General features: G+C 43.3%; 2 protein-coding genes across 4 annotated transcripts; both read left to right on the forward strand.

Annotated features, from left to right (window-relative positions):
- Positions 1-205: 205 nt before the first annotated feature.
- LOC143767903 (uncharacterized) lies at positions 206-18,994 on the forward strand. The gene is made up of 3 exons (XM_077256424.1): positions 206-496; positions 898-1,528; positions 18,979-18,994. Exons 1-3 carry the CDS (start codon positions 301-303, stop codon positions 18,992-18,994), a joined length of 843 nt encoding a protein of 280 aa, XP_077112539.1. The 5' UTR covers positions 206-300.
- Positions 8,387-21,851, forward strand: LOC143765061 (uncharacterized). Of its 3 annotated transcripts, none has more exons than XM_077251340.1 (6): positions 8,387-8,564; positions 18,979-19,038; positions 19,123-19,197; positions 19,514-19,703; positions 19,857-20,019; positions 20,788-21,851. In XM_077251340.1, the coding sequence occupies exons 2-6, from the start codon at positions 18,994-18,996 to the stop codon at positions 21,644-21,646; spliced, it is 1,332 nt and encodes a 443-aa protein (XP_077107455.1). In that variant the 5' UTR covers positions 8,387-8,564; positions 18,979-18,993; the 3' UTR covers positions 21,647-21,851. The 3 variants fall into 3 exon arrangements, with proteins under 3 accessions (XP_077107455.1, XP_077107456.1, XP_077107454.1); XM_077251341.1 differs by having other exon boundaries at positions 8,387-8,536; XM_077251339.1 differs by lacking the exon at positions 8,387-8,564 and having other exon boundaries at positions 18,096-19,038.
- Positions 21,852-25,747: the final 3,896 nt, after the last annotated feature.

The following is a 25,747-nucleotide window of genomic DNA, read 5'->3' on the forward strand; positions in this document are numbered from 1 at the left end:
TAGAGTGTGACCGCTGGCTACGAGCTCGTACTGCGATGTCGAATATGACGCAAATGCGTCGTAATCGTAGCAGAATCGACCAGTGTGAAGGGGCCCTAACTTTCAGTTCAGCTGAAGAGACAAAGAGAACAGACGCAGACATACAAGCTCTGAAGACTCATACAGGTATGAATTGTTATGAAATAGTTTAGCTGTCTGTCAACTGATTCAGCCCACCTACTTTTGAAGGTGGCAGAACAGTTATTATTTCTTTTAGTTTTCATTTCATTTCTATTTTTCAGCAGGGAACTATATAGAATTATGGAATTTGTGAGGAATATGGAGAGAAGACGTTTGATAAAGCCTCAGGATATTCTGGCTACTTTGCAATCCATACCGGAGGATGAATCGGAATCCGAATTGCAGGAACATGTATTTGATTCTGACAGTGATGAAGATTTCATTCCTCAGAACATATCAAGTGAATCTGAAGACTCAGAAGGAACAAATCCAGAAGGTAAGTAGTTATGTGTATTTATTTGTTCTTCCACACACTGAGTTAGGGCCTGCGCACACTAGCAGAATTCTGGCTGAATAGCCATCTGGATATTCTTGCCGCAATACAGGCCGTACCTGCCCGCTCATGCCTAAAGCTCCGCTCCGAACCCCGGGCTGGAGCCGCTGTCAGGGACAGAGCAGCGCTTGCTTACGCGCGAGCACGGCTCCGTCACAGACAGCGGCTCCAGCCCGGGGTTCGGAGCGGAGCTTCAGGTATGAAACTCCGCTCTGTACCTGAGCGGGCAGGTACGGGCCGGATTGTGGTGAGAATATCCGGTCGGATATTCCGCCGCTAATCCAGCCAGTGTGCACGGACCCTTACAAAACAAAAATTCTAAATATTCATCAACTTTTTTCCAGATATTCCAAGCACATCAACTGGGGATCGGGCTCATGCAGTTATGTTGCCTCGTGACCATCCTCCTGGTCGTGGACAGAAAAAATCAGCAAAACGTCCCAGAAATGAAAGAACAACAGATAACGATGGCGGCGAAGGTAATGCAACAACAAACACCAGAGAAGGCGAATCTGAAGGAATACTAGTTTCAGCGGATGGTATTCAATGGAAACCTGTTGAAATTGGACAACACTTGCCTGGTAGGCGTGACAGCCAAAATATTCTTCGAGAAGCACCTGGCCCTACAGGATACGCCAGAAGAAATATCATTATCGATAGTCCTTTGAGCGCATGGCGTTTATTTTTTGATTCATATATATTGACACATATAAAGAACTGTACGCTTGCAGAAGCATGCAGGAACAATAATTTACAGTTTACTCTATCTGATGAGGAGCTAGATGCATTCATTGCGATATTCTATGCTCGTGGAATATCTGGCACGAACCGTCACTCGATTAGCAGTATTTGGTGTAATGACTGGGGAATACCGTTTTGCAAAGCGACAATGTCTAGGGACCGCTTTGTTGAAATTATGAGGTTTCTCAGATTTGATGAGAAATCTACTCGAACGGAGAGACTGCAAACGGACAAGTTTGCTCTATTTTCTACTGTGTGGGACAGGTTTATTGCAAATTGTATTGCGTGTTACAAACCTGGCCCATACATAACGGTGGATGAGCAACTTTTCCCAAGCAAAACTAGGTGTCCATTCACGCAGTACATGCCTTCCAAACCAGATAAATATGGCCACAAATATTGGCTAGCTGTTGATAAGGAGAGCAAATATCTGGCAAATGGCTTCCCTTATCTAGGCAAAGATGACACATGCTGTGCTGAGGACCGTTTAGCTGACCATGTGGTAATGAAGTTATTGGACCCGTTTTTGAAAAAAGGTCGCAATGTTACAACCGATAATTATTTTACTTCAGTAAAATTAGCTAAACAGCTAAAAAGCAAAGGAACAACCATCGTGGGAACACTGAATAAGATAAGGCGAGAAGTGCCTAAAGAAATAAAATCCATGAAAGAGGAATTGTACAACACTAAAGTGTTTAGAAATGAAGACAATTTTACACTTACAGTATATCAAGGAAAGCCCAACAAAAATGTTGTCATTTTGAGTTCCGTCCATCCAGATGTTGTTGTTGCGTCTGATTCCGCTAAAAAAACTCCAGAAACGGTAAAGTTTTACAATGAAACAAAATATGGAGTAGATGTAGTGGATCAAATGGCACGAAAATATACCACACGAACATCCACAAGGAGATGGCCTGTTCATGCATTTGAAAATGCCTTAGACTTTGCGGGTATAAATGCATGTATAATATTCAAGGAGATTACCCACCAAAAAATGTCACGCAAGGCATTTTTGCAAACGCTTGTGAGAGAGTTGAGTGGTCCTTATGTCACAGATAGGGAAAAGGGTTCCACGTCCCAAGTTTCTACATGTTCAGAAGTGATGGTTCAAACAAAATTTTGCCAGATCAAAGAAAAGTGCAAGAAAAATAGATCTGTCGGCAATTGTAAGACTTGTGGTAAGTCTTTGTGTGGGCAATGTACTGCCATAAATCAAAGGCAATGCTTAAAATGCAAAACACCAAATGTTTAGAAGGTGAATTCTGCGCCATATTTTCATTTTTATGCTCCTCCACCTACATTTTCTCTGCTTTTTGTTCTTCAGTTGTTGTTTATATGTGTGCACTTGAATAAAAAAAAATGTTTGAAAAACGTCTATTATAATTATTATTTTCTGTAGAAAAATAAGAAAAGCAGAAAAAAAACAATCAAAAGCATTACTGTTGGATCTCACAATAATAATACATTACAAAAAATATAATTATTAATAAATAACCACAAATGAAACTCTAAAAATAAACGAAAACAAGCAAGGAGTCAAAATGACTCCTTTCAGTAGTTCTAGGCGGGGTCACGAGTCCAGTAGTCCTAGTGTTAAATACGTGGCACTTAAATACGTGGCACTTAAATACGTGGCACTTAAATACGTGGCCACTGAAATATCGTGGCACTTATATACGTATATACGTATATAAACGTATATTTCAGTGCCACGTATTTCAGTGCCACGTATTTCAGGTTAGGGGTAGGGTTAGGGTTTTTTGTTTTTTTCTTGTTTTCTTGTGTTTTTCTATAAAAACGCATGCGTTTTACCGCGTTTACATGCATTTTTTCACACATGCGGTTTTTTAAAAAAACGCATGCAGATAAAAACGCAAGTGTGAAACCAGACTAAAAGACGCTTTTTATAGCAAAAAAGTTTTTGCGTCTCCACATTTTGAGACCTATAATTTTTCCACATTTTGGTCCAGAGAGTCATGTGAGGTCTTGTTTTTTGCGGGACGAGTTGACGTTTTTATTGGTAACATTTTCGGACACGTGACCATTTTTTATCACTTTTTATTCCGATTTTTGTGAGGCAGAATAACCAAAAACCAGCTATTCATGAATTTCTTTTGGGAGAGGCGTTTATACCGTTCTGCGCTTGGTAAAATTGATAAAGCAGTTTTATTCGTCGGGTCAGTACGATTACAGCGATACCTCATTTATATCATTTTTTTATGTTTTGACGCTTTTATACGATAAAAACTATTTTATAGAAAAAATAATTATTTTGGCATCGCTTTATTCTGAGGACTATAACTTTTTTATTTTTTTGCTGATGATGCTGTATGGTGGCTCGTTTTTTGCGGGACAAGATGTCGTTTTCAGCGGTAACATGGTTATTTATATCCGTCTTTTTGATCGCGTGTTATTCCACTTTTTGTTCGGCGGTATGGTAATAAAACGTTGTTTTTTGCCTCGTTTTTTTTTTTTTTTCTTACGGTGTTTACTGAAGGGGTTAACTAGTGGGCCAGTTTTATAGGTTGGGTCGTTACGGATGCGGCGATACTAAATATGTGTACTTTTATTGTTTTTGTTTGTTTTTTTTAGATAAAGAAATGTATTTATGGGAATAATATTTTTTTTTTTATTATTATTTATTTAGGAATTTTTTTTTTTTTTTCTTACACATGTGGAAATTTTTTTTTTTACTTTTTTACTTTGTCCCAGGGGGGGACATCACAGATCGCAGATCTGATAGTGTGCACAGCACTCTATCAGATCCGCGATCATACTTTCATCGGAGCAGGCTGCAGCTTTCATCTGCAGCCTGCTCCGACCCGGAAGTGCTCCCTGCAGGACCCGGATACAGCCCCTCGGCCATTTTGGATCCGGGGCCTGCAGGGAGAAGACGTTCGGTATGAGGTGAGTACATCACCTTGTACCGATCGTCTCAGGGAAGCACGCAGGGAGCCCCCTCCCTGCGCGATGCTTCCCTGTACCGCCGGTACACCGCGATCATGTTTGATCGCGGTGTGCCGGGGGTTAATGTGCCGGGGGTGGTCCGTGACCGCTCCTGGCACATAGTGCCGGATGTCAGCTGCGATATGCAGCCGACACCCGGCCGCGATCGGCCGCGCTCCCCCCGTGAGCGCGGCCGATCGCGTATGACGTACTATCCCGTCACCGGGAATTAAGGCCCACCCCACCTCGACGGTATAGTACGTCATACGGGCTTAAGGGGTTAAGCTTCGCCTAAGTGCAGCGCCCCAGAGTCCTGGTTGTGCAGTACTGTCGCTCTGCCGCTAAGGGGAGTGATGGTACGTCTGATTGTACTAAAAGAGTTCACCTGACCAGGTATCACAGTCACACATTACACTTCACACTCCGGCCACCAGGGGGAGCAAAAGGTTCTATCTATTAGGCCACTCCTCACACTCTGGTAAAACTGGGGGTCGGATAGGAAGTTAGGGAGGAGCTGACTGGGTTTTGCCCAGGTAACATCTAGTGAGAGGAGAGCGTTGCTTGGGAAGACCCAGGGAGGTCCCTGTCATGGGTGGGATCCTGACAGTGGCCTAGCACGAGACAGATCGTTACGGAGCCGCGCCTGCACCTCATTGCAGCGGCATCCTAAGAAAGGACACGAAGCGGAGTATATTCTGGAGAAGTGAGAAACGAGATCACAGCACAAAGGAGATAGAACCAGGAGGAGTCGTGCCCCAAGATCGGCAACATCCTTCTGAGGCGCGTAGCCGGCGGCCGGAACGCCGAGGAAGTAATAGGCTCTACGCATTACTTTGAACTACGGCAGGGCAGTTAACTCTAGGTTGGCTGTCTCACCTTTACACCTAAAGAAGACAACAGAGGCAATTGTGGGAGAGGGGCGTCTCTAGGGTCCCTATAAAATAACTCCAGGCCTACCCCGTCATACGGGTGCGTCCTATCCATACCAACTGGGGGACGGAGAGAAAGAACAGAAACATACACGACAGTTGTGAGGACTATCCCGTGGTGCTCAGCAGGGAGGTACTACAACACCCAGGCGCTAGTAGGAAGGCTACTGATTTCCACCAGCAAAGGGAACTCTGGATGTGCCTTCGGACCGGCCGGTCTCAGCCAGCCCTGTTAGCAGTGCTCTGGATTGCGGATGCTGAAGCCTTCAGTAAAGAGGTAAAGAGACTGCAACCCTGTGTCCTCGTCATTTACTGCGACCTACACCATTACCATCTACTCATCAAGGGAAGCCCTGGGGACATACTTCACCTGTGGGAAGTTACACCATCTAGCTGCCATTCCATCACCCCAGCGGACCCCTAGCAGCGTCGGTCACCCTGGCCGAACACCACAGGTGGCGTCACGAACACTTGACAAACTCTCACCTACACCTTTAATTGAGCGCCCCTTAGCAGGGCCACGGACCGGGTCGGGCCACCGTGACATCCCCAGAACCGAGACAGAAGGGACCCGGTACTGAGTACCCCACTGCCCTGCGTTTGGGGGCCGCTCCATATGCTCTGCCTACTTCCGTATGCGTCCTGCGTCGTCCTGCATACCTGTCTTTAACATTGGGTACAAAGGGACACGCATTGTATGCGGATGTTAAAGAAAGGTACGCAGGACGCATGCAGAAGTAGGCAGAGCATAGTAGGAGCTTAAGGGACGATGTACGCAGCCATACGCAGACCAGCCAAACGCAAGTGTGAAACCAGCCTTAGCGATTGTTGCTTGGTTTGTACGCTTGGAAAGTCCTTATCCTTTCCCGTTTTACTTTCTTCCCCCTCTTCTACACACTCTGGTGTATACTTCTGTTAAATGTGAGTGTATATTTTGTGTGTGTGGAGTTCTCTTTAAACCCTAGTCTTTGTCCCCCTGTCTGTCAGGTTGGTGTACTGCAGTACACAGTAGCGCCTCTCTTCCCCGGGTGGGGGAAGGGGACAGACGTAGGGCTGTTGTAGGAGAAAAGGCAAGGGCGGAGGCCCCAACATCTTCGCCATCTGAAGTATCCCAGGGAACAGCGCGGGCTACGGCGCCCCCTAGTGTTAGGGCCAGGAAAGGTGCCCCAGGTCACTCGCCAGTTGAATTGTGACAGACTGATGATCACTATACACTGTGACTGAGCACTATATACAGTAAATAATTAGCACTATATACAGTGACTAATGAGAACTATGCACTGATTGATGAGCACTATATATAGTGATTGATGATCACTATACACTGGAACTGATGAGCACTATATGCAGTGACTGATGATCACTATATACTGTCACTGATGAGCACTATATACAGTGACTAAAGAGCACTATATACTGCCACTGATGAACACTATATAAAGTTACTGAAGAGCACTATATACAGTGACTGATGATCACTATACACTGACTGATGAGCACTATATACAGTGACTGATGATCATAATACATTGCGACTGATGAGCACTATATACAGTGACTGAACACTATACAAAGTAAAAAATGAGCACTATATATAGTTACTGATGAGCAATACATAGTGACTGATGAGCACTATATATAGTGACTGAGCACTATATACAGTGACTGATGAGCACTATATACAGTGACAGATGAGCGCTATATACAGTGACAGATGAGCGCTATATGCAATGACTGATGAGCGCTATATACAGTGACTGATGAGCACTATATACAGTGACTGATGAGCGCTATATACAGTGACTGATGAGCACTATATACAGTGACTGATGAGCACTATATACAGTGACTGATGAGCGCTATATACAGTGACTGATGAGCACTATATACAGTGACTGATGAGCGCTATATACAGTGACTGATGAGCACTATATACAGTGACTGATGAGCACTATATACAGTGACTGATGGGCACTATATACAGTGACTGATGAGCACTATATACAGTGACTGATGAGCGCTATATACAGTGACTGATGAGCACTATATACAGTGACTGATGGGCACTATATACAGTGACTGATGAGCGCTGTATACAGTAACTGATGAGCGCTATATACAGTGACTGATGGGCATTATAAACAGTGACTGATGAGCGCTATATACAGTGACAGATGAGTGCTGTATACAGTGACTGATGAGCACTATATACAGTGACTGATGAGCGCTATATACAGTGACCGATGGGCACTATATACAGTGACTGATGAGCACTATATAAAGTGACTGATGAGCACTATATACAGTGACCGATGGGCACTATGTACAGTGACCGATGGGCACTATATACAGTGACCGATGGGCACTATATACAGTGACTGATGAGCACTAAATAAAGTGACTGATGAGCACTCTATACAGGGACTGATGTGCACTATATACAGTAACTGATGAGCACACTATATACTGTGACTGACGGGCGCTATATACAGTGACTGATAGGCACTATATACAGTGACCGATGGGCACTATATACAGTGACCGATGGGCACTATATACAGTGACTGATGAGCACTATATACAGTGACTGATGAGCACTATATACAGTGACTGATGGGCACTATATACTGTGACTGACGGTCGCTATATACAGTGACTGATAGGCACTATATACAGTGACTGATGAGCACTATATACAGGGACTGATGAGCACTATATACAGTGACTGATGGGCACTATATACTGTGACTGACGGGCGCTATATACAGTGACTGATAGGCACTATATACAGGGACTGATGTGCACTATATACAGTGACTGATGGGCACTATATACTGTGACTGACGGTCGCTATATACAGTGACTGATAGGCACTATATACAGTGACTGATGAGCACTATATACAGGGACTGATGAGCACTATATACAGTGACTGATGGGCACTATATACTGTGACTGACGGGCGCTATATACAGTGACTGATAGGCACTATATACAGTGACCGATGGGCACTATATACAGTGACTGATGACGACACAGGAGTGCACCCACCATTTTTACAGCCATCACATTGGAATACTCCCCTGCATAGCAAGTTAGCAACAGCTCGGCCAGACCCCCCCCTTCCTCACCCCTTTTAGAATCAACTTGTGACGTCACTGTTGCGTCAGTTACAGTTTAACGATTTTAACGGAAGCTGCGCGCATTACCTGCCAAACCGCGGAGGAGCAGCAAGCAAGTCAGGAGTCTCGGCCACCGGAGGAGGAGCCACAACCAGAGAGGAACGGAGGAGCTGCCGGCGGAATGGGGAACTGCCGGGAGGTACAGAGATCGTCTATTTATGTAGAGGCTCCATCTTGTGGCCAGAGTGAGTTATAACAGCTTCTTGTCTCCAGGTATCGAGCTATTTAATGTCTGAAAGAAGGAAATCTGTTGCCTATATTATCAACCAAGTACAACTTCCTTTACTTATTGTTCTTTAGATAGTGGAAACTGCTGTAAATAGTTAATTTGGGCAAGAGCTGCGTTAAATTTAGATGGTTTCATGAATATTTCTAGGTGTGTGTATAGATGCATGTGATGTGTATATACATATACTTCTGTCACTGCATGATTATCTATGTATATATCAGGATGTTCATTAGTGTATGTATTCATGTATATATGTGTGTATGTATATCAGGTATAGTTGTATATAGAGATACTGTATATAAGTGTATGTATGGCAAATTGGCGATGTGTATATATTTGTGACTACATCTATATGTAAATGTATACATGTGTATATAAGGATGCTCATTAGTATGACTGCATGTATACTGTATATAAATGTATTTTGTGCGTATGTGTAAATGTCTATCTAATATATAAAGCTGAATGTGTGTATGTATATATGTGTGTATGTCCGGGATTGGCATCTGCACCGTCGCAGCTACAGCCACAAAATGTTGCACAGTCACACATCTAGACCCCAAGAGCGTCATAGGCTATGTTGTGAGGCGAAATTTTAACCTCGCGTGTTCCAATTCACCAAACAATTTTGCCCCTATGTACGTAATGGGGAAAAAGTGAAAGGAAAAGTGTTGGAGGAAAATTTACAGCTGCCAGATGTGAACAAGGGAGACTTAGGCTGGTTTCACACTTGCGTTTTGATCTGCAGCGTTTTAGCGCTAAAAAACGCATGCGTTTTTTTTCTATACTTAACATTAAAAAACGCATGCGTTTTTTAGCATGATGCGTTTTGACGCGTTTTCGGCAACGCATGCGTTTTTTGACGCATGCGTTTAGTTGCAGAAATGCAACCTGTAGTAATTTCTAGCGGCGTTTTTTTGCTGCAAAAAAACACATGCGTTTATTCACGGCAAAAAAATGTATTGCTGTCTATGTAAACGCATGCGTTTTTAAGCACATGCGTTTGCTTGCGTTAAAAACGCATGCGTTTTTATAGAAAAACACAAGAAAGCACAAGAAAAAACAAGAAAACCCTAACCCTAAACACAAGAAAAAACAAGAAAACCCTAACCCTAACCGTAAACACAAGAAAAAACAAGAAAACCCTAACCCTAACCCTAGGGTTACTAGGGATCCTAACCCTAACCCTAACCCTAAGGTTAGGATCCATACTAACCCTAGGGATCCTAACCCTAACCCTAACCCTAGGGATCCTAACCCTAACCCTTAGGGTTAGGGTTAGGATCCTAACCCTTAGGGTTATGGTTAGGGTTAGGATCCCTAGGGTTAGAGTTAGGGTTAGGATCCCTAGGGTTAGGGTTAGGGTTAGGATATTTATAACAAGCAAGATGTATCAGGTCCAGACACTTCAAAATCAATCTCTAGTAAGAATTATATATATATAGCCAAGAGAATCCTTTATAAAGTAATTTAAAACATAACCTTTAATACTACTATTTATGAAAACATTTTATGGACAATAAACGTGATAAGGTGCAAACAGTGCATACCAGTGCTCAATAAAAAATGGTTTTGTCTCACCAAATTAGTTGTTAGTTCTTGGCAGGAGCCTGTTAATGCTTGAAGGGGGAGAGGGAAGAAAGGTAATCACTATACTACCCCAGTCGTGCCCCTGTGTTGCTCCTGCCCTGACAAGGGCAGTACCCAAGTCAGGCTAAATACTTGTACCCACCACACAAAAGAATTAAACTTCCCAGGGTTAGGATCCCTAGGGTTAGGGTTAGGATCCTAACCCTTAGGGTTATGGTTAGGGTTAGGATCCCTAGGGTTAGGGTTAGGGTTAGGATCCCTATGGTTACTAGAGATCCTAACCCTAACCCTAACTATTTCTGTTTATAGTGGGTTTTCTAGTTGATTTTGATGATTGGCAGCTGTCACACACTTCTCAGCATGCGTTTAAAAAACGCAAACGCAGGAAAAAACGCATGTAAACACGGCAAAACGCTGCATTTTTTTTTTTTGCATGCAAAAACGCATGTGTCTAAAAAACGCGGCGTTTTGCCGCGTTTACATGTGTTTTTTCACCACATGCGTTTTTTTTAAAAACGCTGCAGATCAAAACGCAAGTGTGAAACCAGCCTCAAAGAGTGAGAGCGATGGTGCCAAAGAGTATATACCGTACAGTTGCTAAGGTGGGGCCCCGACATGGGATACTCACCACACACGGGGATATGAACACACACACAAAATGCGCCACACACTACCACGTGCTTGAACACATATACCACCCTCAGCACACATTTCACCACACATACACCAACCTCGCCACATAAAAGTCGCAACACAAAAGTCACCGCTCAAAACTCGCCACGCGCAAAACTCGCCACATGCAAAACTCGCCACATGCAAAACTAGGCTCACGCAAAACTCGCCACACGTGCAGAACTCACCTCATGGAAAACTCGCCACAAGCAAAACTTGCACACGTGGAAAAATTGCCACATGCACAAAAGTTGCAACACATGCAAAAGTTGCCTCACACAAAACTTGCACATACTCAAAATGCACCACATAAAACTCGCCACGTGCAAAACTTGCTGCACACAACATGCTACACACAACTTGCTACACTAACCTGTCAAATGCAACTCAACACACAAAAAGTTGCTACACGCATGTCGCCACACAAAACTCATCTCACAAAAGTTGCCACACGCAACTCAACACACACAACTTGACACATGAAACTCGCCCTAAAACACACACAAGTCTGGTATTATCCTTCAAAAATAAAAATCAGATTAATAAGCAGACAAACTACTAGAGCAACAAATGTACCATATAGGAAATAAGGCAGCTGTCAGTCACATGACCTGTCTATTATGTGTATGTGTGAGCTAATATATACTGCCAGGGGGGAGGGCTTCCAGTTGGCTGGGAATTTATCAGGCTGCCAATAGCAACCAATCACAACTCAGCTTCTATTTTGCTATATTAATCTGAGCTCTGATTGGTTAATATAGGCAACAAAGGACATTCTCAGTATAACAAAGCTTGTGTGAGGTAATAGCATGTCAGTTAGGGTGTGTTGGTGGAAAGGCAGATTTCAGTCACATTACCTCTATGTGAGAGGATATAGAAACTGCCAGTTACAGACTATTTTTACCACAATAATGCCTCATAAGAAAAAGAATTCCATGGCACGAATGACAGCTGATGCGAAAAGAAAAGCTGCATTACAGGCCAATAAAAAATGTGAAGACCTAGAAACAAGGCTGACACACATGAGAACAGCAGCTGCTTCCTCAAGAGCCAATTAACTTTTTGAGCAGAGGGAGGCGAGGCTTGCAGACATGAAAACAAGAGCTGCTTCCTCAAGGGCCAATGAACTTTCTGAGCAGAGGGAAGCGAGGCTTGCAGACATGAAAGCAAGAGCTGCTTCCTCTAGAGCCAATGAACTTTCTGAGGAGAGGGAAGCGAGGAAAATGATTGTAAAAATTGGTGTGAAAATATGCATCGATTTTAGAGGTAAAGTAGTTAGCTAAAGTGATTGGAGGAAACTAGATGTTCTACCATCATGTGTGCATGCCCTAAAAACTAACATACATGCTGTTAAATTAGTTTTTTAAGGTCTGATGGTTCAGAATATTTATATTTTTGTCAATTGATGAAATGGCAAATCTCTTTCCTTTGGTATTCATGTTGTGCCTCAATTCTTTCAAAGAAAATGGTCCAGAATAGTACCTTTATTTAGGTGGAGAGAAAAGAAATGGTATCCATTGATGAGATATGAGAAGAATGCACTGACCAATGGATGAAAGGAATAGTGCACACAATACACAAAAGATGGATGGTGGTGCAACATAGTTTTTAACCTATACAATTGGAAATTTGGTATGAAAAATACACCAATTTTGGAGATGGAATGGCCAGCTGAAGGGGTTGGAGGAGGCTGGATTTTTTAACACCATGTGTGCATGTCCTAAGACTAACATACATGTTGTTAAATTTGTTTTTTTTGTGGCCTAACGGTTCAGAATTTTTACAACTTTGTCAACTGGTGAGATGGCAAATCTATTTCCTTCCATATTCATGTTGTGCCCAAATTCTTTCAAAGAAAATGATCTAGAATGGTACCTTTCTTTAGGTGGAGAGAAAAGAAATGGTATCCATTGATGAGATATGAGAAGAATGCACTGACCAATGGATGAAAGGAATAGTGCACATAATACACAAAAGATGGATGGTGGTGCAACATATTTAGAGAGCTCTTGACACTATTTGCACACTTCTAAAAGTATGGCCATTTCTTCAGCAACATCAAGTTTTTTACATATGTGTTCAACTTCTTCACAGCTGTAGAACCGTGATGGGACATCAATGGATAAAATGGACTGTCACAATCTACAACTGTTGGACTGTGAAAAGACACATTTAAGAAATTCTGGACACCACCTTCTTACAACTCTAGCCATTGAAAGTAGTGAGCTCTTCATCAGAATCGAGTTCTTCAAACATATCTTTTTGGGTTTATCAATGTAGTTATTATGTTTTCTGAACCATTGGATGTTCTGTACCATCAGGCACTTTCTTGTTTTTAACGTATACAATTGGAAATTTGGTGTGAAAAATACACCAATTTTGGAGATGGAATGGCCAGCTGAAGGGGTTGGAGGAGGCTGGTATTTTTGACATCATGTATGCATGCCATGAAGACTAACATACATGTTGTTAAATTATTTTATGGTGGCCTTATGGTGGCCTGTTGTTTCAGAACATTTACTCGCTTGACAATTGTTGAGTTGGCTAATCTTTTTTCTTTCGTATTCATCCTGGGCCCTAATGCTTTCAAACATTGCCATCCAAAATGGTACCTCCAGGAGGAAGGAAGAGAAATGGTGTCCACTGACGAGAAATTAGTAGAACTCTCCGAAAGATGGATGAAAAGAATAGTGGCACAATACTCAAAAATTGGAGTGTGGTGCAATATACAGTATTTGGAGAGCTCTGGACTCTAAGCACTTGCATACAAATCTTAATGAATGGACATTGCTTTAGGAAGATCAAGTATTTTCAATATGTGACAACTTCTCTACAGCTATAAAACTATTATGAGAGGAAGAATGTCTCATCAATAAATAAAAGGACTGTGGCACAATCTACAACTGTTGGACTATGAAGAGATACATGTAGTCTGGTTTCACATTAGCATATCTGTGCACAGCGTATGATCCGCATGCGTCATGCGTACATCTCTTTAACAGGGTGTACGCAGGGACATGTGTTTACATGAGTTCACATGCGGATGTGTACGCATGAGTCGTTTCGCGTTGCGCGGTGTGTCCGTCGAATGCAACATTGTTGTGAAATTGGATTCTGGGCTCCCCCGGTGGCCACTTGTGGAATTGAACTTGTGTGCATCATCCCCTCTGTTCACCTGCTCCTATCAGGATGTGGGAGTCGCTATATAACCTTGCTCCTCTGTCAGTTTCTTGCCGGTCAACAATGTAATCAGAAGCCTTCTGTGCTTGTTCCTGCTACTAGACAACTCCCAGCTAAGTTGGACTTTTGTCCTTGTGTGTTTTTGCATTTTGTTCCTGTTCACAGCTGCTGTTTCGTTACTGTGTCTGGAAAGCTCTTGTGATCGGAAATTGCCACTCTGGTGTTATGAGTTAATGCTAGAGTCTTAAAGGAATTTCTGGATGGTGTTTTGATAGGGTTTTCTGCTGACCATGAAAGTGTCCTTTCTGTCTTCCTGCTATCTAGAAAGCGGACCTCGATTTTGCTAAACCTATTTTCATACTACGTTTGTCATTTCATCTAAAATCACCGCCAATATATGTGGGGGCCTCTGTCTGCCTTTTGGGAAAATTTCTCTAGAGGTGAGCCAGGACTGTCTTTTCCTCTGCTAGGATTAGGTAGTTCTCCGGCTGGCGCTGGGCATCTAGGGTTAAAAAACGTAGGCATGCTACCCGGCCACTTCTAGTTGTGCGGCAGGTTTAGTTCATGGTCAGTATAGTTTCCATCTTCCAAGAGCTAGTTCTCATATATGCTGGGCTATGTTCTCTCGCCATTGAGAATCATGACACAACATATTGCATATTTTTTGAGGTGTGAAATATTGCGCAATCATGCACATGCGGATGATTGCGGATGAGTGCATCAAAACAACGCATTACTGTCTATGGGAATGCATTGGTACGCAAGGACATGCATACGCATGCATTCGATACGCATGCGTACTTCAGACGGCGCATGTCTAGGAAATGATTTCACCACCTCCACCATAAGCATAAACAATGGAAATGCATGCCAAAATGCATTTAAATGCATGCACACGCAGTGGTTTTTTTGGGTCATGCGTAAGATGATGCAGAGTAAAAGCACAGCATAAGCTTGCGTTTGCGCATGCAGATGATACGCTGCACAAAAAATGCATATGTGAACCTAGCCTTAGGAAATTCTGGACACCACCTATCTACAGATCTAGCCATGAATGAGTGTACATCTCCTCATCAGAATCAAGTTCTCCAAATGAGCCTTCATATTCTTTTTTGGGTTTATCAATGTAGTTATTATGTTTTCTGAACAATTGAATTTTCTGTACTTGTTTTTAACCTATACAATTGGAAATTTGGTGTGAAAAATACACCACTTTTGGAGATGGAATGGCCAGCTGAAGGGGTTGGAGGAGGCTGGATTTTTTAACACCATGTGTGCATGTCCTAAGACCAACATACATGTTGTTAAATTTGTTTTTTTTTGTGGCCTAACGGTCCAGAATTTTTACAACTTTGTCAACTGGTGAGATGGCAAATCTGTTTCCTTCCGTATTCATGTTGTGCCCCAATTCTTTCAAAGAAAATGATCCAGAATGGTACCTTTATTTAGGTGGAGAGAAAAGAAATGGTATCCATTTATGAGATATGAGAAGAATGCACTGACCGATGGATGAAAGGAATAGTGCACACAATACACAAAAGATGGATGGTGGTGCAACATATTTAGAGAGCTCTTGACACTGTTTGCACACCTCTAAAAGTATGGCCATTTCTTCAGGTACATCAAGTTTTTTACATATGTGTTCAACTTCTTCACAGCTGTAGAATCGTGATGAGACATCAGAGGATAAAATGGACTGTCACAATCCACAACTGTTGGACTGTGAAAAGACACATTTAAGAAGTTCTGGACACCACCTACTTACAACTCTAGCCATTGAAAGAGGCGAGCTGTTCATCAGAATTGAGTTCTTCAAACACCTCCATATTCTTTTTGGGTTCATCAGTGTAGTTATTAGTTTTCTGAACCATTGAATTTTCTGTACCATCAGGCACTTTCTAGTTTTTAACCTATACAATTAGAAATTTGGTGTGAAAAATACACCACTTTTGGAGATGGAATGGCCAGCTGAAGGGGTTGGAGGAGGCTGGATTTTTTAACATCATGTGTGCATGCCCTAAAGACTAACATACATGTTTTTAAATTCGTTTTTTTGTGGCCTAGTGGTTCAGAATTTTTACAACTTTGTCAACTGGTGAGATGGCAAATCTCTTTCCTTCCATATTCATGTTGTGCCCAAATTCTTTCAAAGAAAATGATCTAGAATGGTACCTTTCTTTAGGTGCAGAGAAAAGAAATGGTATCCATTGATGAGATATGAGAAGAATGCACTGACCAATGGATGAAAGGAATAGTGCACACAATATACAAAAGATGGACGGTGGTGCAACATATTTAGAGATCTCTTGACACTATTTGCACACTTCTAAAAGTATGGCCATTTCTTCAGCAACATCAAGTTTTTTACATATGTGTTCAACTTCTTCACAGCTGTGGAACCGTGATGGGACATCAATGGATAAAATGGACTGTCACAATCTACAACTGTTGGACTGTGAAAAGACACATTTAAGGCTACGTTCACATTTGCGGTGTGCGCCGCAGCGGCGTCGCCGCAACAAAACGCATGCGTCGTGCGGCCCTATCTTTAACATTGGGGCCGCATGGCGCCGCATGTACATGCGTTGTCATGCGTTTTGGTGCGTTGTACGCCGCATGCGGCGTTAGGGCGCACCTGTCAGGGCGCGGCAAACGCAACATGTTGCATTTTTTGGGCGGCGCAGACTTTGGAAAAAACGCATGCGTCGTGTTTGCGTCGTGTTTGCGTCGTCGATGCGGCTTTTTTCCCATTGACTTGTATTGACAACGCAGACGACGCAAGTACTTGCGTCGTGGTGCGTTGTACGACGCATGCGTTTTCCAATAAAAAATGCAAAACATTGTCTAGACTTTGTCTAGACACTTACAAAAAGGACTATATATATAAAAAAAGGGGGGGGGGGTTTGCCATTGTCTTTCACAAGACTATTCAGAGCAGACAGAGAGAGGAGCAACCTGCTTTCCAAACCTGTAAGTATATATTTCTCTTTGCATAATTTTTTTCTGTGTTTTATTTCTTGTTTTTGATTTAATTTGTGCAATGTTTGCTCTGTGATATTGTACGGTTATGGCACTGTAGGTTGTTATTGAATAATAACAGTTTTTTTTAATGTGTTTCTGATATATGCTGGCGTTTCTTGTGTGCGGCCTTGCTGGGTTTGGATTGGTTTTGGATTTATTTTTGGTTGTTCTTGTGTCATGCGGATGTTCAATGACTTTTTTTTGGAAGATTTTTATATTGTAAAATTTGTGGTGCATGTCTTTTTCTGGCTTCTATTGTTGGGGTAACCGTATGGCGTTTTCTAGGCTCATGTCTTGCTGTGTTTTATTATGCTGTTGGCATTTTTTTTTCTTTCCTTGAGTGTCTTTTCTTGCTGGTGGGGGGGCTACATTTATGATGTTTCATTTGTATTGTATTGTTCTGTGCTGCTATATGCCATTATATGTTCAATTGGATTATGGTACGTGGTTTTCTGTATGGCTTCCATATATACACTCACTGGCCACTTTATTAGGTACACCTGTCCAACTTCTTGTTAACACTTAATTTCTAATCAGCCAATCACATGGCGGCAACTCAGTGCATTTAGGCATGTAGACATGGTCAAGACAATCTCCTGCAGTTCAAACCGAGCATCAGTATGGGGAAGAAAGGTGATTTGAGTGCCTTTGAACGTGGCATGGTTGTTGGTGCCAGAAGGGCTGGTCTGAGTATTTCAGAAACTGCTGATCTACTGGGATTTTCACGCACAACCATCTCTAGGGTTTACAGAGAATGGTCCGAAAAAGAAAAAAAATCCAGTGAGCGGCAGTTCTGTGGGCGGAAATGCCTTGTTGATGCCAGAGGTCAGAGGAGAATGGGCAGACTGGTTCGAGCTGATAGAAAGGCAACAGTGACTCAAATCGCCACCCGTTACAACCAAGGTAGGCCTAAGAGCATCTCTGAATGCACAGTGCGTCGAACTTTGAGGCAGATGGGCTACAGCAGCAGAAGACCACACCGGGTACCACTCCTTTCAGCTAAGAACAGGAAACTGAGGCTACAATTTGTACAAGCTCATCGAAATTGGACAGTAGAAGATTGGAAAAACGTTGCTTGGTCTGATGAGTCTCGATTTCTGCTGCGACATTCGGATGGTAGGGTCAGAATTTGGCGTAAACAACATGAAAGCATGGATCCATCCTGCCTTGTATGCAGCATCTTTGGGATGTGCAGCCGACAAATCTGCGGCAACTGTGTGATGCCATCATGTCAATATGGACCAAAATCTCTGAGGAATGCTTCCAGCACCTTGTTGAATCTATGCCACGAAGAATTGAGGCAGTTCTGAAGGCAAAAGGGGGTCCAACCCGTTACTAGCATGGTGTACATAATAAAGTGGCCGGTGAGTGTATATCTCCTGTCTTGAATGTTTCCATAGCCAAGTGTGTAGTATATATTTTTTTTTTTTTGGTGGGGCCCTTTTTTAAAAATTTCTTGTGTTCTCTTTTCTATTTGACTATGTTTTATCTTTTGGGTTGCTGTATTTTGAACAGCGGTTGTCCCGTAATGTTTATTGCTTATTATGTAGAATGGTATTTATCGCCTTTTTCAGATGTATTTCTGTGGTAGATGTCACCAGATGATGTTGTTTTGGATCATGTCTTGTTGTAATTGTAAAGTATGTCGTTCATTAGTTTGCTATTTCATTGTGCCTTTTTTTTTCTTTTTAATTTTTTAAGTTTTTAATTTTTAAAATTTGGACATATGTTTGTTTTTTTTTGCTTAATTTTTTTTGGTTCTAGTCTTGTATTGTTTCTTCTATTGCCTTCTCTTGCAATGTATGGCGTTGTGGTGGCGCTTTTTGAGTTTGCATTGTCCTATCAGTCAACAGTCAATTGTGGTTGTTTTAATGTTTTATTGTATGTGGCATTTTTCGCTTTGGATGTGATTTTTTGCTCATTTTTTCATTGCAGAGAAAACTTCCAATAATGGCGAGTGACTCTGAGCATAGCCAATCGGCGAGGGGGAGTGCGGTGAGTAATTATGTCCAGTTGCTTACTATTCACTGCCATTTGTAGCATTGACAATAATTTTTGTATACATTTTTTTTTTTACAGGCTTCTTCAAGTGAGGGGGAAGGCACACGGCGGGAGCAGGGAGATCGGTGCCAAGATGTGTCGTCAGGCCGGCAAGTGAGTATTTTTTTTTTTTTTTTTATATTTTTTTTTGAGTAGCATCCTGCTGGGAGGAACATTAGGAGCATCCTGGTTTCACTAGGGATGTTTACTAAGCTTAATTACATTATAGCTTTTCAGGGCAGCAAGTATTGGGGGAAGGTAACATACAGTTGAACTCCCTGCACAAAAACATTCAAAAATACAGGTGTAGAAACCATCAATATACATACATCAAATGGCAAAGGATAGGGCAAAGGTACATATCATGACAGGTGCTGGTGGTTGTTTATATTTGCATATTTGTAACCTTTTTGTTTTCTAATTTTTCTAGGTTTCACAACGGGACCAAGGAATAGATGTGGACCTTCTCATATCCTGCATCCAGGAGCGTGGCCCGTTGTGGGACAGCCGTGACCCCCGGCACATGGACCAGGTGGTGATCAGGCGTTTGTGGGCAGAGGTGGCAAAGTCGCTGTGGGATGGCTTTGACAGTGCCTCCGCCACGGACAAAGGCACCTTTAGTGAGTATTGCTGAGACGCTGCTATGACCCATCTTGCCAGGATAAACACAACCGTGTGTGATGCTATCAACGCGTAAACTTTACATCACACACGGTTGTTTTATCCATTTAAAATGCTACATATGTAACCTTTTTTTTTCTTTGCATTCACAGTTAAAAAGTTGAGGACCAGATGGCGATCCATGAAGGACCGGTTCAATAAGGGGCTCCGTGCAGAGGAGGAGCAATCGAGGAGTGGTGCTGCTGCGGCCAAGTCGGTGCCCTATAAGTACAACAGGGCACTACAGTTCCTAAGACCGATCCTTGGCCGCCGACAGTAAGTATTTTGTCCACATACCATATTGCACAGCCACATAGTACATTGCCCAGCCACATAGTACATTGACCAGCCACGTACATTGTGCATCCACACACATAGTAGATTTGCAGGCCACTATATCGCAGCCACATAGTACACGTTCTAGCCACGTATCCACATAGTACTTTTCCCAGGCACATAGTGTATTGGCCATCCATGTAGTCAGCGTAGCATATTGGCCATCCACATAACTTTTTCCCTAGTGGAATGGTAATTTTTTTAGGTTAAGCGAGAGTCCTTGTAGTCCATGACAGGTTACGTTCTGAGTCAGTGTAGTTCTGATCGCAGGAATAATGATGACGTCTGAATCACATGATCCTAACGTCATGGACATTCCTGCGATCAGATCAGCAAAGTAAGGTTTTTTTTTTTGCTTTTTTTTAACTGTTTTTATAGACCTTAAATTTTATATTATTTTTGCAACATAGACGGCATCTTGAAGTTATTTTTTGACACAAAAATTTGTCAAAATATGACAGGGGTATGCATTGCCTTTTGCAGCGGGAACGAACAGTCATTTTCTGCCGTCGGTATGTCCATGATCATTATCGTGAGCCCTAATGGTCATTTGACCATAACAATCAGCAATTTATTATAGGCCACACAGACTGAGAGACAGGGGATTGTAATGTTTTGATGTGTCATGTAATGTAAATTTTTTTACAGGAGTTGGCGTATGTGATAGGTTATTAATTGAAGACTAATTTTTTCCTTTTCTTTTCACAGGACACACAGCAGCACCCTCCAGCGAGCTCCCCCCTGTGAAGCGGAACTTCATGGATCGCCATCTGGACCGTCACAGCCCTCCCACAGCGACAGCAGGCCTGCACCACCATCATCTGGAGAACCGGCTGCCGGTACGTCAGGTTTTCCCCTGCCCGAGGCCTCTGGCGCACCTTCGTTCGGGAATTCCCGACAGCGCCAGCGTGCCTCGGACAGGTCAGTCATGCTTGAATTTTTGCACTTGGGCACGGTGTTCCAGAACGGTTTCAAGGCGTTGAGAGATCAAATGTCCAGTATGGAACGGCGCCTTGAAAGGCTGGAAGCCGAGCTCTCAAATCCGGCAAAGCATTTTTTAAGCACAATTGCGAAAGGCATGGTGGAACACCTTACGCCGGAACTCCAGATTTCGGTGATGCAGGACTGCAACAATTCCTATGTGAGGGCTCTGCAGCAGTCTCGGGTCGCGCAGTCAGCGACACTGCCCGTAGTGCCGTCGCTGGCTAGCGTGACTCCGACTACTGCTGCAGAGCCACTCCAGCCACGCCACCTAGGTCCATGTGCCGAGGGACGCCACCACAGGAGACGACACCACAGGCACCATACCACTGTGCCGCCCACTCCTGCTCCTGCCAGGCCCTCATCCTCCCGCAGGAGTGTTTCTGGGGGAGATGACGCAGGGGGAGGGAAAAAAAAAAAAAGAGGCGACACACAGAGGCAACAAGTGAGGTTCTGGCTGCTCCAGTATGGACAACATCTCGTCGTGGCTCTAGCCACAGCAGGAGCAGCCAGGGCCAAGCAAGCCAAAAATATGGAAGGCTTGTGTTGCCTCCTCCCTCCCTTAGTGATGATCCGGTCTCCCTAGTGTACCCTGCGGGGGGTTTGGACCTGCCTTCAAGCATACTTGAATATGGCTCCTCCTCCTCCTCCTCCTCCTCCTTCTTTCGCAGTCGTCGTCCCCGTTCCAAAACCCCACCGTACCATTCACCGCTGATAGCGGATGTTGATCCCCCCTAATTTTCTTTTCCATTTTTTTTTCCTGTTAGCCACCAATAAAACTTTATTTGTTTGAGTAAAATATGTGTTCTTATTTTCAAGTATCCTTCTCGGAAATTCACTCCGTGCGCCGTTTATTTGTGCTTCAAACACCTCATATATGCAATGTCAGACAGAATTTTTTTTTTTTTTTAATTTTACCTTTTCTTCGGGTGTCTTTCATTGCTGTATGAGGTGTTTACAAACACTAAAGCTGTTTTCAAACACAAAGGGTATGTGTCCACGCTCAGGATTGCATCCGGATTTGCCAGGATCTAAAATAAATATTTGTAGCCAAAACCAGGAGTGGGTGATAAATGCAGAAGTGGAGCATATGTTTCTATTTTAATTTTGCTCAATTATTTCCTGGTTTTGGCTTACAAATACTGATGAAAAAAACTAAGCAAATACGGATGCAATCCTGAACGTGGACACATACGGTAAAGTTACCTTCACACTCAATGCTGCAGCAAAACATACAATGATGCAATTCACTGCACCATCGCTATTTGGTCGCTGGAGAGCTGTCTGTACAGCTCTCCAGCGACCAACGATGCCGAGGTCCTCGGGTAACCATGGTAAACATCGGGTTGCTAAGCGCAGGGCGCACTTCCGATGTTTACCCTGGTTACCAGTGTAAAATGAAAAAAAATATATATATTCACAATTAGTGTTGAGCATTGCGATACTGCAAGTATCGGGTATCGGCCGATACTTGCTGTATCGGAATTTCCGATACCGAGATCCGAAACTTTTGTGGTATCGGGTATCGGAACAACATTAATGTAAGAGAGAATTAAAATAAAAAATATTGCTGTACTCACCTCAAAGACGCAGCCTGGACCTCAGCGAGGGAACCGGCAGCGTTGTTTGTTTAAAATTCGCGCTTTACTTGGTTACGTGAAGTCCTGGCTTGTGATTGGTTAGGGCGGCCATGTTGCCGGGACGCGGACCAATCACAGCAAGCCGTGACGAAATTACGTCACGGCTTGCTGTGATTGGTCCGCGTCCCGGCAACATGGCCGCCATTAACCAATCACAGCAAGCCGTGACGTAATTTCGTCACGGCTTGCTGTGATTGGTCCGCGTCCCGGCAACATGGCCGCCCTGACCAATCACAAGCCGGGACTTCACGTAACCAAGTAAGAGCGCGAATTTTAAACAAACAACGCTGCCGGTTCCCTCGCTGAGGTCCAGGCTGCGTCGGAGAGGTGAGTATAGCAATATTTTTTATTTTAATTCTTTATTTTACACATTTATATGGATCCCAGGGTCTGAAGGAGAGTTTACTCTCCTTCAGACCCTGGGAACCATCAGGGATACCGTCCGATACTTGAGTCCCATTGACTTGTATTGGTATCGGGTATCGGTATCGGATTGGATCCGATACTTTGCCGGTATCGGCCGATACTTTACGATACCGATACTTTCAAGTATCGGACGGTATCGCTCAACACTATTCACAATCGCATCGCCCGGCGTCAGCTTCCCTGCACTGACTGAGTGACGTCCCTCACAGCAAAGCGGTCACATCAACGCTGTGCTGTGCATTCACTTTACGGCCGGCGCTCAGTCAGTGAAGGAAGCGGACGCCAGGGGACGCGAAGATGAGTTTATGTATTTTTATTTTTTAGTTTACATTTTACACTGGTAACCAGGGTAACCATCGGGTTACTAAGCGCGGACATGCGCTTGGTAACCCGTTGTTTTACCTGGTTACCAGTGTAAAACATCGCTGGTATCGTTGTTTTTGCTGTCAAACACAACGATACACGGCGATCTTATCAACAAATAAATATTTTATATGCTATGTCATAAATTTGTTCATTGAAAAAGGGTAGAAAACTGAGAAAACTTTTTTTATTAAACAATATTTTAAAAAGAAAGCTAACAAATTTTTAGATAAGGCACATTAACATTAGTGAACTGTAGGTAGATGCCAAATGTGACATAACCAAACCAACCAAAACGGATTTATTGCACATCATTTTATTACCAGAATCACAATACAGGGATTTATTGGTGTAGTTAAATCCAGAATAAAGTCCAACAGTAAAACATAAACACTACACCATTGTATCTTGCCAGGACACACGGCTAAAGTCTGACACAAAATAGGCCGCAAAACGATCCCTCATCTGTGCAATTTCAACACTTGTCCTCAGAGGATGATCCTGGTAATCGGGCAATGGGTTGGCTATGGGTTCATCCAGTTCCACATTCAGTCTCTCTTTGGCCAGAATATAATTGTGGAGAACCACACACGCCTTCACCACCTCATCCACTGTCTCAGTTTTCAGATTAATGGCGGATCCTAATATCCGCCATTTGGAGACAAGGATGCCAAAGGCGCACTCCACAGTCCTTCTGGCCCTGGACAGCCTATAATTGAAAACCCTTTTTGTATGGTCCAGGGCCCGACTGGAGTAGGGTTTCAATAGGTTGGCCGACATTTGGAATGCTTCATCCCCAACCACAACAAATGGCATCGCAGGGCCTTCGGTGTGGGGAAGAGGTCGTGGCTGGGGGAAATTAAAGTTGTTGCTATATAATTTTTGGCCCATATCCGACTCCTTGAATGTGCGTGAGTCATTTGCCCGGCCAAATGCCCCAATGTCCACTGCGAGAAAACGGCAGTCTGCACCGGCAATTGCCATTAGCACAGTGGAAAAATATTTTTTGTAGTTGTAGAACATGGATCCACTTTTCCCTGGCTTAGTAATCCGAATATGCTTTCCATCCACCGCGCCAATACAGTTTGGAAAAGAACACACCTGCTGAAATTTCTGTGCGTTTTCCTCCCAGATTTCTCTTGTAGGGACGGGTAAAAATTCCTCCCGGAGATTATCCCACAAAGCGCGGCAGGTCTCAGCAATAATTCCGGAAAGGGTGGAGACTCCAATCCGGAACTGAAAATGAAGGGATCTCAAGGTCTCTCCGGTAGCCAGAAAACTGCAAAGAAGATAAAGAAATTACATTAAAGTACATTGTAATTTATAAAAGTACATTGACCATACCAAACCCCCCCCCCCCACAAAAAAAAAAAAAAAAAAGGGGGAAGAACATATCACAGTCATTCAGCTACGTACCGTAGAGTGACCAGAAGCCGCTCCTCTGCGGAAATAGCTCTCCGGAGCTGTGTGTCCCGCCTGCCAATGGATCCTTCCACCCGACGAAGAAGATACCGGAAGCTGTCCTGAGACATCCTGGTGTACTCGAAATACTTCTCCAGGTTCTCATTCAGTTCGCCAAACAAGCTATGGTATGCTCCACGGCTCTCCCGGACTTCCAAGATAGGGTGTATCCAAAAGCGGCGACGACTCCATCTCCGTTTTTCCCTTTCCCTTTGATGACAACAGGCAACAGCATAGGCATGAGCAAAGGCTAATTCCATCTCCATATCCATGATAATACTGTCCATGGGACGCTCCATCATGAATACCAGCAAAATGGGAGGAATTCATGTCTGCCAAGGTATATATACACAATTAAATAAACACCAACCCTCTTCTAGCCATTGGTGGTCCTTATCTATTGTGTAGACCCTTTTTTTGGGGGGTGGGATGAAGAATGACTCACTGTACAAAAAACGCATGCGGCGCAAAACGCTGCGTTTTTTGTACAAAACGCAACTGCGTTTTCAAAAAAACGCAGCGTTTTGCGCCGCATGCGTTGAACACATGCGGCGCAAAACGCAGCGTTGTGCATGCGTTTTGCTGCGTTTTTGTTTACGTTGTGCGTTGCGGCGACGCCGCTGCGGCGCACACCGCAAATGTGAACGTAGCCTAAGAAATTCTGGACACCACCTACTTACAACTCTAGCCATTGAAAGTAGTGAGCTCTTCATCAGAATCGAGTTCTTCAAACATATCTTTTTGGGTTTATCAATGTAGTTATTATGTTTTCTGAACCATTGGATGTTCTGTACCAT

This window comes from Ranitomeya variabilis, chromosome 4 (genome assembly GCF_051348905.1).
Source record: "Ranitomeya variabilis isolate aRanVar5 chromosome 4, aRanVar5.hap1, whole genome shotgun sequence".
Classification (NCBI taxonomy): Eukaryota; Metazoa; Chordata; class Amphibia; order Anura; family Dendrobatidae; genus Ranitomeya; species Ranitomeya variabilis.